The sequence below is a fragment of the Manacus vitellinus genome, unplaced genomic scaffold (genome assembly GCF_001715985.3).
Source record: "Manacus vitellinus isolate BGI_N305 unplaced genomic scaffold, ASM171598v3 scaffold_35_pilon, whole genome shotgun sequence".
In the NCBI taxonomy this organism is placed as follows: Eukaryota; Metazoa; Chordata; class Aves; order Passeriformes; family Pipridae; genus Manacus; species Manacus vitellinus.
The window spans coordinates 2,158,061-2,170,263 of record NW_021940498.1 but is presented as its reverse complement, the minus strand read 5'-3'; the positions used below and the strand labels follow the sequence as shown (position 1 = coordinate 2,170,263).

Sequence of the window (12,203 nt, the reverse complement as noted above, 5' to 3'; positions counted from 1 at the left end):
GGATTTCCATCGTTACCCCACCCAAAAACTGCATCCATCTCTTGAGGATGGTGGCACGTGGATGCTGGAGCTGAACTCTTTGGGTGAGCGCTGAAGAGGACAAGGGCTCAGCTGACCCTCCAGCTGGGTGGGCAAACCTCAGGGGTGTTCCTGCCTTGAATGTACATTTTTCTTTGTTGCTACACATTGTCCCCATCCTGACAAAGCCCTCCTTTGAGAGGTATTTTTGCCCCCCCCTTTTTTTTTTTTTTTTGTGTGTATGTGTGTCTGTGCTAGAAACAAGAAGTGCCGGGGTGAGAGCTGGAGGAGGGGAGGAGGGCACAAGGGCTGTACTGACACGTCCCATGACTGCTCACAGCAGACAATCCTTTCACCTGCCAGGAGCTGTCATTAGACAAGGAGACAGTGGATTTTTTTTTTTTTTGACCCTGAAAATGAACTTTGGGAGGATTTTCCTAGTCAAGTGCTTGCTGCTTTTATTTTCCAGTGTAAAATGTGAGTTTTTCTTACCCTTTTTTTCTCTTTTGGGCTAACGTTAAAATTGCATTTTAAGCCATTTACAACTTGGTGGGCTGTTACTGATAAGACACTAGTTCCACTTTTCCAGTGAGTGAAGACATCTGAGTTATTGCTATTATTATTTGATTTAATTTTCAGCCGGGGGGAGGGCAGGACCTGAGTTTCATATTCCAGTTATAATAATAAGCTGTAAAGAGTTTTGGTTTTAAGTTAATGAGCCTTAATTTGACACATGTATAATGAGAAATGTCAGCATGCAGTTTTCTTTCTACCCTCAAGGTAGCTTGTACTACATTAGAGATCCTCTGTTCACTGTGCATTATCGCATGTAATTTCCTTTTCTTATCGAAGATGCACAAATCTTTTGAAAGCGTAATTTATATTCTTCCATAAATATTAACAGAGTGATGTATTTCAGTGTCTTCAGTGGAGTTGAGGTCTAAAACGTGAAAACGGCAAGCAAATAAATGCATCTTTTATATATTTTGCACATTATTGTTCTCATTATTTTTTAAAATATTAATCTAAAAACTTAATTAGGGTGTTAACTCATAGATTAGAGAAGGTTATAAGAGATGGAGACAACACAAGCATGCATAACTTTTTTTTTCTGTTTCATTCCAATGCAGATTGTATGTATGGCTCTTTAATGCTTTGCTTTTCCTTCAGAACAAAATTAATAGATAAATAAGGATTTTTTTTTTTTAATGTACATGATCTATGAAACGTTCCTCAGCAGAAATGATGACTATTCCCTTGAGTGGAAAACTTGTTTCAAAGACTTACTTCCTTCTCTAAAGCTACTATGGGAACTTCTAACTCTTTCTTGTGATCGTGAGTGAGCTCTGGGCTCTCAGTTCAGATCTTTCTGCCCCTTGGAGTACATTTCAGTTGACATTTTTTTAACAGAAATATTTAATTAGCTAAACAGATTTTTAGTATATGTGTGGGATACTCAGCTTTCCACTAGCAAAACTGTACGGATCAGATAGTTGTGTCTCATTGGTCTGTTCACAGAGGTGCCATTGAATTATCTTTGCAAACCCAGATTACTTTTTTCCTTTACTTTCAGAGAGAAAATGTAAGTAGTTTCTGTTGTGCAAAGAAATCCTGTTACTAGCTCTAAATAGTTGTTCATGACTGAGCAGAAACAAATGTCAGAATTCAAATATTTGGGTATAATCTGTAGTGTCGCCTATGTGGGTCATAGCTGTTTCCAAGGTTGTTTAGTTGATAGCTTGATTTCAGGATATTTCATTAGATATGTCAAATACTTTGTAAGAAAGGCAATGCTGAAAGAACAGCCTCTCTTTAGACTGAATTTAGGTGAATGTGCCCAGAAGCACTACAGCATTAATGTTCTTGTTGCAGAGGCACAGCATTTTAGTTCTTTGATTATATCTAATATTGTTAGTTTAATGAAATAGCCGCTGGATTTCAGTTTCCCCTCTGTGGGGCAGTTTGTCATTATCCTAGATACCAGGAATAAAGCACTGTAATAAAAAATACGCAAAAGCATAGTTTTTCTCTCTGTGGGGAAAACGTGCTTAAAGTATATAAAATTAGAGCAGAATCAGCTCTTCCTGCTGATTGGCTTTATCCCGTAAATTGAGGAGGAATGAGCATCAGAAAATGAGAAATGAAATAATCCGTGGCCCTGAGCGCACGGTCGGTTGCCGGTGAGCTTATCCCACCTGACACTTGCACGCAGGTTTCTACCTCCTCCTGCAGATTTTCCACCTGCCTCGGGGGTGGGGACAGTACTTGAAATGACCTCCCAACAAATTTTGCACTCTGAAAGTGTGGGGTGGGTCCTGCAAGGGCCGTGTGTGAAGCAGCCTGGAGGGGAGCGGGCAGGACGCCTGGGCATGGCCCGAAGGGCCTGTTGTCCCCTCTGGTGTAGACTTTTAGCATCCTTGGCTTTCCTGAATATCCCCTTTGGCAGCCCCATGCTCAAGTGCTTCCCAGTCCTTTGGGAAGCTCCTACTCTGAACTGCTCTGGAGAAGGCAGCTGTCAACAAAGGAGACCTGCAAAGAGAAAAGGGTTTTTTTCGCCTTTGCTTATCTTGTAATGTTTCCAGCACCCTGTCAGTTCACAGGATGTGAGTGACTGCTTGTTTCTGTCTGCCTTACTTGCCCCACTAGGGTCGAGTGCTAGGAAAATCAAGTGGATACATTCCAGTGGGGCAGGGTGCCTGGGATGGTTGAGGAGGGGGCACTGCAGTGGGTCTGCCTTCCGTTCAGTGCCTTACACTCACTCACTGCTTGACACAGGCCACTGTTGTTATAATTATTGTTATCACTGTTGTTGCTGAACAGATCCTACATTCAGGGACACTGCTGGTCTGTGTTCTTGCTGCCTGCAGTAACGTTTGCAGTGGTGGGTGCTCTGGGTACCAGCGTGTGCCATGTGCAAAACACACCAAAGCGACCTTATTTTCAGGAAGGGTTAAGTTCAGGGTTAAATACATAGGCAGCCATGAATCTTGGCATCCAGAGTCACTCCAAGTAAGTCAGCCAGGGTATAAAAAGTCAGCTTTTGAAAGCTGGACTCCTAGCTTTCTTGCCTCTCAGAATTAAACTGGATGCTGACATTTATCTAGCAAACAACCAAGAGCTGCTTTGGAGCAGGGGAAGAAGATGGCAATGGTAATGCAGAGACGCTCAGGCAACCTGAGGAGGAGCAAATGACAACCTTTTGGGTGACTGCTGTGGCTGCTGAGCATGGCAGTGAGGGCTGCTGGAGACCACTGATGGGCTGGTTGTGCTTCCCTTAACAGGCTCTGTCGTCAACCGGCTTTACAAGGCAGTGAATGAGACGGTTCTTCTCAGCATCTCTGCTCCTGGGAGCATATACCATGCCATATGGAAGAGAGATGGACAGAGGCTGGTTCAGCTCAAAGATAATGATGTTAAGTACTTTGTGAACAAGGACCAGTGCAGGTGTAAGATACTCCAAAATGGGACTCTGCAAATACGTCAGGTGGTGAAAGGGGACAGTGGAAATTACACAGTGACTGTTTATGAGCGGGATGGAAAATGGAAGGCAGAAGAAAAGACAAGCTTCTTTGTTCAGGGTGAGTTTTTGCTCTTCCCATACCATTCCCAGCATAGCTGAATAAGATTTGGTCCTTTTTTTTTTCTCTCCTGCAGCCTTTCCTACTCATTGCCCTCCTTTCTGATATGGGGGCAGGGGGACTTCTGTAAGACATACCTTCTTCCTCCCGCCACTGACAGATGTCTGCCTCTCTTCTCCCTTCTCCTGCTCTTATAGATGGCCTGAGACCCCTGCCTTCTTTCTGGCTCCCCTGCTTGTCAGCCACCAGATTTCTGCACGTGCCCAAGAAAGCAGCTGTGAGCAGAGTTGTGTTGAGAGCAGAGTGGGTGTGGTTGGCCCTCCTGCAGCACCACCAGTGGTGCTGGGACCCTGGGCTGGGGCAGCACCCTGCAAGGGGGGCTGGGCTCCCGGCAGCATCCTGCTTCCAGAAACCTCATGTAGGCTGCTGGGTTCCCACAAGAGATTTCTGGAAGCAGGATGCTGTTCAAAGCACAGTTAAGCACACACCTGGGGATTTCAGCTGCATAGGCTCAAAGCACGAAGGCAGCCTTTGCTGAACCTTGTCCTTAAGGATCAGAGCAGTAGCAGCCCAAAGTTTTTCAGATGAGCAGGGAAGATGGGGGATGGTTATTCTGCTCCTTTATGGTTGCTGCCACCTCTCCAGGCCTCTAAGCTGTAGGACAGCATGTATTTTTTCCCCCAAAAGAAGATAGTTTTGCTCTGTCCTTCTTCAGCCAGCATACGCACCTTTGCCAACCTCTCAAGTTCCTGGGCACCAGCTGGCACTACAGAAATGATGCCCTGATGAGGCAGCAACGACAGCTGGAATGGTTTTAGCAGGATTTCTGTGCAATGGGAAGCCCTGTGTCTAAGGGGCTGCTGAGTAGTGAGGGTGTCTCATTACTTTGAGAACTACTATTGCAAACAGATTCAGAAAGTCATCAGGGCCTGATGCTGTTTGCTCATGTTTTAAGCCACTGAACTGTCATTGGGGTGTCCTTGTTTCAGGTCAAGGTTAATGTTCTAACCCAGCTGTGTGCTGCATCATTTCCTCTACTATGCAGCAGTGCTGTGCAGAGAGGTTGCCTTACCTCTGACACACATTTTTGGAAGTAAAGTCCTGTAGTAACTCTTGGGCGCTGGAGTAATTTGTCAGTGAGGTTACCCCCTTGTTACTAGGGCTGGGCAAACAGTTGTTAAAAAAACTCAAAACACAGTTTCAATGATATCCTAACACAACTCCATCACCAGCACCTGGACTGTAGTGTTTCACGCTGGGAAGTTCCCCTGAATAACTGGTTACAGTTTGCAGAAGAGGAGTGGACTTAACAGGGAAAGTGTGGCTGCAGATGTCATGTGTGAACCCAAACTGCATGTGCCATGAACAGCCCTCACTGGCTTTAAAATTTATGATCTCCATAACTTACACTGCCTGTAACTAAAGGTGTCCCTGGCAGGTTTTTATTTACTTGGTCTAACAGGTGGACTCTGAGATTAGCTCAGTTGATGAGAGCACAGTGCTAACAATGCCAAGGTTGTGGGTGTGATCCCTGTAGGGGCAATTAACTTATGAGCTGGACTTGATGATCCTTGTGGGTCCCTTCCGACTCAGAATATTCTGTGAAATATTTTTTTTTCCATTTGCTGTCCCTACCAGTTGCCCCTAGTCGAGAAAAACCCCACAGGCTTTTCTGGCTCTTTCAATGCCACCAGTGATAGAGAAACTGGAACCAAAATGTAACTGGTTGTTTGCAGGGCGTAAGAAAAGACAGAAATCAGTTTTCTCTGTCACAACCTCACTGAGAGCTGAGGTGTCTGTTTTGTGTTTTCCATTCTGGTCTGATGGGCTTTCATGCTGTGGCTGTTGAGCTGGCTGAGTGCTGTTGGTAGTACACAGAGCATCATAAGCAGTTGTTTTTCCTGCTTTAGAGAGAATCTCTCCCGATGGGCACAGGCAGAGCAGGGCCAACTTCATTTTCACCAAGACACGGGGGCTGGAGTTGGAGGGGTCTGTGGCTCTGAGCACCTGCCATCCACTGCCTCCCTGGAATCCCAGCTTCCTCCCTTCACCTGCCTGGCTGGCTGTGAGCCAGGCTGAGACTGAAAGCAGCCCAGCCACAGTGGTGCAGCTCTGCTTTGCTGGGCCAAATATGTAGGCTACTGCACTGCACTTTCTTTATTATGGTCATACTACTTCTGCAGTAGAGGCCTAATTTGCTCTTCATTCTTCTGTTAGCAGGTTCATTCTCATTATCTGGTTATTTGGGGTTAATTCTCTGTTCTGCTTAATAATGGAGGTTTTCAAAAGGAGAAACCATCTCAGATGTGCCTGTCCCTTCTCTTCTTTTTCAGAGCCTGTCCCTCAGCCAATCCTCAGCACTGAATGCATGAATAAAACTGTATCTGTCAAGTGTGAAGTGGACCACAAGGCTAAAGGTGAAGAATTTACTATAGAACTGACTCAACCTAATGGCAGAAAAATCCAAAAGAATGCAGCCATGTTGGAATTGCAGACACGGCATTCTGGGACATTCAGATGTGCTGTTAAGAACCAAGTCAGTGAAAAAATGGTTGAAAAAGCAATTAAGTGCTCAGGTAAGAGCTTTCTTTTGTCAGAATCTGCTAGGGAGGACCCCCACAGCCTGATGCAGTTGCACATACACATAGGACTGGTCCAGGTGCCAGGAGCACTGATGGTCCTGGGTACTCGGTACTGGGAGCCTAATGTTGGCACAGTTACTGGGAGCTGATGCTGCTGTGGTAGCCGGGATGTGAGTGAGGTCTGGGGGTTGCAGGAAGAGTGGGACAGGTTTTTCTGGAATCAAGAGCCTTGTGGGTGGTAATGAGGTCTCCAGGACGCACTGCAGTGCTGCTCCCACTCGAGGTGAAGTCTTCTGAGGGAAACTTCAGCCTCCCAGACAGATCAGGCTGTCTCAGGGTGAACGAATCAGAGAGAGATCCTTGGTTATCCCATCATTTTCTCCCTCCCCTCCATCACTGCTGACTCTTCTGCCAAAAGCTGCCAGAAGTACCCTAATAGACTTTTTGGTGTCAGCTTCCTGATAGACTTGAGTGGTGTCGACCACCACTAGTGGTAGACTGATGAAGTAAAGAAGAAAGCAGGGAAGTGGGCCTGAAAGTGTGTTAATGACATACAGCAGTCTGCAAAAGGCAGAAAGCACTTTCCTCTTAATTTTTATCCTCCTTTATTCCTTTAAAACTAATGGTGCTTCCCAAAGGTTGACTTCAGTCAAGTGGTCCAGAGCCAAAGAGTTGTCTTCAGTAATATAGTATAAAACTACACAAACTACCACAACATAAATTAACAGTTTATTTTTGGAAAATATGGCCTGGGATCTTCTCGTGTGTATATGGAACCACAACACTGATTTCAGAGGATTTGCTCTTGATTTACATCCTCATAATGGAGAAATCACCTGTGTGTTTTCTCCTCACCGTAATCATATCTATGAAGGTGGTGGTTGCCTGCCACATGTGGATGTGGAAGGGTGCTCTCACAAGGGGAAAAATAAGCTGCTTGAACTCTCCAGCTTGGCCTAGAAATCAGGAGAGAAGTTATGGAGAATGTAGCTAAGCTTTGGGGTTGCATGGCTCAGGTGAGGATGGCTCAAGTGTACCATGGTTTCTCTCACTCAGGTGAAGTGTGATCTTTCTATGGTTTTTCTTACTCAGTTGAAGTATCATCTTTCTAAATCACAGGTGCAGCAAAAGAACTGAAGGGATTGCATTTTAAATGGTCAGGGTCACGCTGAAAAATTATTAAATACGCAAAAGAAGTCATTGTGTGATTCATCTCCTGCCCCAAGTAAAAGTTCTGAAAGTTAAGGCAGAAACAAAGGACAGATTATACTGGTATGACACTGGATGTGGTGTTCCATTCAAAGTTCGGAATTCCAGTGCATAACTGGGGAAAAGTCCTTGAATTTGCTGGGCTTGGGTTCATCCCACTCAATCTCAAGGGCTTTGCTTGAAGCATTCCCTGGCTCCAGGTTCCTGCTGGAGCTAGTGGAGGGGTGTGGGGGGCAGGCTTGAGAGAGCTGGCTCAGTATCTCCAATATCCATCTATTTCTGCCACAGTGAATCTAGGGAAAGTCCAAATCTGTCAGCCCATGGTGTGAGGAGGGAGGGAACAAGCCCTAAGGTATATAGGTTTTACTGCTGAGGCTGACTGAAGGGCACAGAGCTGAGGGACAGGGTGGTCTCTGCTCCCCGGTGATGCCCTTGCCTCCTGAGGAACCCTCCTGATGTCTAATATAGCTGAACAAGGTGGGTTTTTTGCTGCTGCATGAGCTGCCTGACCTGATGGACTGCACAGTGCTAGCATTGGGAAGGGACGAGAGGTATGAGTGTGTGCTGCTGGATTAGGGCTGTTTACAGCAGGGCAAACTATCCCAAACACCTTGTCTGAATGAGGAAATGCTGGCAGAAGCTGGCTATGCCAGGGAACAAGCCAGGCAAGAACAGGCCCACCTGTACTGCTGGTATAGGCAGACATTAGCCATCAGCTAGATAACATAGATTTCACTCCTTCTCACCCTTGAAATGCTCTTCTTTCACAAGGTGAGTTGGGTGGGAGAGTTTGGTTTTTTCTCACATTATTAACAGGGAAATGAAAGGTTTGCCACACTGATCTTTAAGGTACAAATATGGCATTTCTCAGACACCAAAAAACCTCTAAACCCAGTTAGCACTACCCTCCCTCCTCAAACTAAAAACCCCTCAAACCTTTCTGTGTGGTGGCAAGAGTCTGCCAGATCCATAGTGGATTAAAAATCCCTCACCTTGCAGTTGAACCTCTTTCCAACCCTGCTATCCTCTTTGAACACTTGGCCCTGCAATTAAAGCCAATCACCCTGAATTTTGACTTCCAGCAAGCAAGGCATGCTTCAGGTGGGTTTCAGCTCAGCTAACTTTTCATACAAGTGTATGAAAAGTGTATGAAAAGTGTATGAAAATATGTGAATCTGCCTGGGCTCCTCTTACAGTCAGCTGGGAGAAACAGGCACAGAAAGGGCAAAATACACCTCGGTGTCTTTTGCAGCTAAAACAGGTGAGAATAACCACATCCCTGAGGGTACTCATCTTTTTTTTTTCTCCACTGGGGCAGCCCAGGCTGACGGTGATCTTTATAGTGCAGACATCTCAGATTTGTGTCCTTGCTCTTTGCTCTCCACGTGCACACCCACTGAATGATAAGGGTGGTACCAGTGGTGGTGCCCCCTTTGGAGCTTTGTGCCCTAATAAGCCAAGGAAGGTGCATATCTGCTGGGTTCAGCTCCATGGCACCCGTGCTCCAGTGTTATCACTGAATGCCAGGAGGACAGCCTGAGCAGGAGGTGGTGAAGGAAGGCCAGCATCCAGCAAACCTTCTGTGGTGAAGGAACAGGAAGACTCATACAAATTTTTGCATACAGGCAAACCAAACTCTCGTTTTGAGACTGTGATGTATTTGGTTATGTTCTTTTCCTTTTTACTGTTTTTTTTTTTTTTTTTTAATTTGTGTACAGCCAAAAATTGAAGAGGAAGTACCAAAATACTGTGAAAGCAAGCTAGTCTCACTGTTTCCAGCTCAGTAGAAAGTACTTAAGAAGTTTATTTTTGTTAGATGTTGAGTACTGCCTGGATGCTCATTGTCCGTAAATGGGTCCATTGCTAGCAAGAACCAGGCATTTGTGGTAATTTAAATAAGATGAGCTGGCACACATGAATGCTCTGGTTTCAATTTTCTGCAGAACTGGAATCCATTATGGAGCAATCAAAATTCTCCAGAAAAGGCATGCTCTGCCTTTACAGTCAATGGAAGAAAATACAGAATTCTAAGTAGATGTTGTGCAAGTTATTTCCTTCTATCTAACATCCTCTTTCATCCTCTTAACTAGGCAAGCTGGACCTTTATCTCATCTTAAGCATAGCGGGCGGTGCACTCGTTTTTGTCATCTTTGTGATTTGGCTTATTTATTGTATCAGGAGGAGGAAAGCAAAAAGGCGTGAAGGTGATGGTAAGTGTTTAAGGGGCTTTATGTTACTACCCAGACACCTAAAATCTTAGAGCTTCCCGCTGAACTTTCCTGTGGCCAGGAGTGTGCTCTCTGCCTTGTCATGAGCAATAACCTGATTTTAGCACATGGTGAATCTGAGCAGATCAGCTGGCATTGCCAGTCTCACTTTCTGATAAATGCCTTGAACAAAGGACTTCTTGTTCTCAAGCCCTTTTGTTTATTTGTGGGGGAAGAATTGCTCCTCTAAAACTTGGCCAAGGTCACCAGTCAGGAGCATCCATGGGGCTAAAATATACACTTAGATAGTCTGTCAGCAGATTTTTTTTCATTAAATTTATGTGGTATAAAATTCAGATCCTTAACAACATTAGTAACATGCAGAAATAGTCTAGATAGTGAGCAGGGGCAAGAAGGGCTCAGCTTTTCTATGTGTTTCCTCAGGCATCTCACAGCACTTTGTCCCCTCTGCAAACAATGTCCTTGGAGGCCTGTCAACACTGGAGGTCCAACTTGGGGCACTTTTAAAGTGTTGAAGTTTTCAGAGTGTGCAGAGATCTCATGTGTTGTCCAAAATTCATGCCTCTTTCAGACCACAGGAAATACTCTGCCAGAGTCCTCTCTGAGAGTGGGTTCTCAGACTTGACAGAGAGGTTGCTTTGAATTACACACAGCCTGGGCATTACTGCTGGTTTGGGCGGGCAGAGGACACTGGGCTCCTGCTCAGGAAGAGTCATCTGGCCTACCTGGAGGCTACAGCAGGAGGAAGGTTGCCCTGGCAGAGGCTGTTTAAAGGCTTTTTTCTGAGTTCTTCCCTCACACTGTGTGAGGCTTCCTATGTGGTCTCAAAAAAAAGCTAGTCTCTGTGTCAGTCAGTTCTTGAGTTACAAAATGGGCGTAGAAGCTGCTCTGTACACCACAGCAGCCTTTGTCAAGATAAAGAGGGCAATTCCTGAAGGAAACCTCAGCTGTACCTCAAAGATGCCAATGGTCAGGCTGACAACAAGGGTGAGCATGATCAGTGCCATGGCTGAGGTGAGAGCAACCTCACCACACCCGAGCACAGGTAACTTTCCATGGCTCTCCTGCTTTCCCTAAAGCTGTGACTGTGAAGAATAGGCAAGTGTTTTCCTATTTTCTGAGAGAGCTCACAGCAAGTGAAAGCACAGGATGTTGTCTCAGAAGTTTTGCTATACCTTGTGAGTGCAATGCTGGTGTGAGCTCAGCCATCTGAGTGTTATTTTACATTATAGCTGTTCCCATTTGAGTGGTATAGATTACTCCTTCAGTTGTGCAGTGACACCATATCCTCAATTCCTGGGTTTGGATTCAGCAAGAATTAAGAAAACGAGTCTGGGAAAATGAGAACTAATGTAAGAGGGTGACCTGCCTCTTTGAAACACATCTAGAAAAATGAGACCTAATGTAAGAGGGTGACCAGCCTCTTTGAAACAGTTTGGTGTGTGCTTAAGGCCAACTCAGCGTCCCAAGAGGTAAATCCCTCAATCCCTAAATTAAGCTGAGTGACATTTCAGAATGATGAGTCAGTGATCAGAAGTCAGCTGGCATGAATTTTCTTCTTCTGTATGTGAGAAAATTGATGCTGGGAAAAGGGATCTCTGGCTTCCAGGTATCTGGAAATCCCAGCATGGATAATGGCAGGGCAGAGTGCTTTGATGTAGCTTCCTGGTGTTACATCTCACTTTCCCTTCAGTAGCCTCCAAAAGAGGACAGAGCAGCTCAGGCTATCGATGACCACTGGGGTCTCCCTGACAAAGCTGATTCCCGCAACAGACAGGGCAGAGCTGCCCCAAATGCTCCAGGCACCTTGATCTCAGCCAGGCAGACAAAAAAAAGCTTCCACGTTGTCCCGGGATGTGCAGGGAGAGGTGATTTTTCTTGTTCACTGGGATAGCGGGAACACCTTTGAGAGCGGCAGGTTAAGATCGACACTCGGCCTTTTCCTGCTTGGGGCCAAGGACATTTCCCTGGCTGTTTGACTTCTTAGCGTGTGCCTGAGCGCGGGGTCCTTCTGTCGTTGCAGATGAGCAGCGGATGATGCAGACCCTGCCGGCGGAGTGCGACAGGGCGATGCGGGAGCTGCCCCCGACGCCCTACGCTCCCACCCCGAAGCAGGTGCGGGTGCAGCAGCGGCCGCTGCCGCAGCCCCAGGGGCAGCAGCAGCCACAGCCCCCGCGGCCCCGGCCCCGCACTCAGCCCCGGACTCCGAACCACCCGAAAGAAAGACCTTAAACGTGCATCCCGGGAGGAGGGATGGTCGTCTCTCTGCTCCGCCGTTCACCGGGGGAAAGGAAGTTTCCGAAAGTCGGGAGCGCCTCCCGCCCAGCCTTGCGTAATGCTCAGCTATGAAACAACAGCTTTTGTTGCAGAAAATTAGAGAGAGAGAGAGAGAGCATCAAATGGAGATGAAGAGACCCGGTGGAGGAGATTCAAGGTGATGGGCATTCATCCCTGTGGCCATTTTTCTTCATGTGTCTCCATGTTAGGGTATGGAGCATTGAGCCTTGAAGCCTGTGTCTTTCTGTGGTTCACTTGTTTTTACCGCACTTTGTTGTCTTCGTGCCTTTTGGATGATTGATACCAAGAAG

General features: G+C 46.1%; 1 protein-coding gene across 1 annotated transcript; it reads left to right on the top strand.

Moving 5' to 3' along the window:
• The first annotated feature begins 380 nt into the window (after positions 1–380).
• CD2 (CD2 molecule) lies at positions 381–12,002 on the top strand. The gene is made up of 5 exons (XM_018077034.3): positions 381–495; positions 3,300–3,596; positions 5,930–6,172; positions 9,478–9,597; positions 11,639–12,002. The coding sequence occupies exons 1-5, from the start codon at positions 435–437 to the stop codon at positions 11,845–11,847; spliced, it is 930 nt and encodes a 309-aa protein (XP_017932523.2). The 5' UTR covers positions 381–434; the 3' UTR covers positions 11,848–12,002.
• The last annotated feature ends 201 nt before the right edge of the window (positions 12,003–12,203 follow it).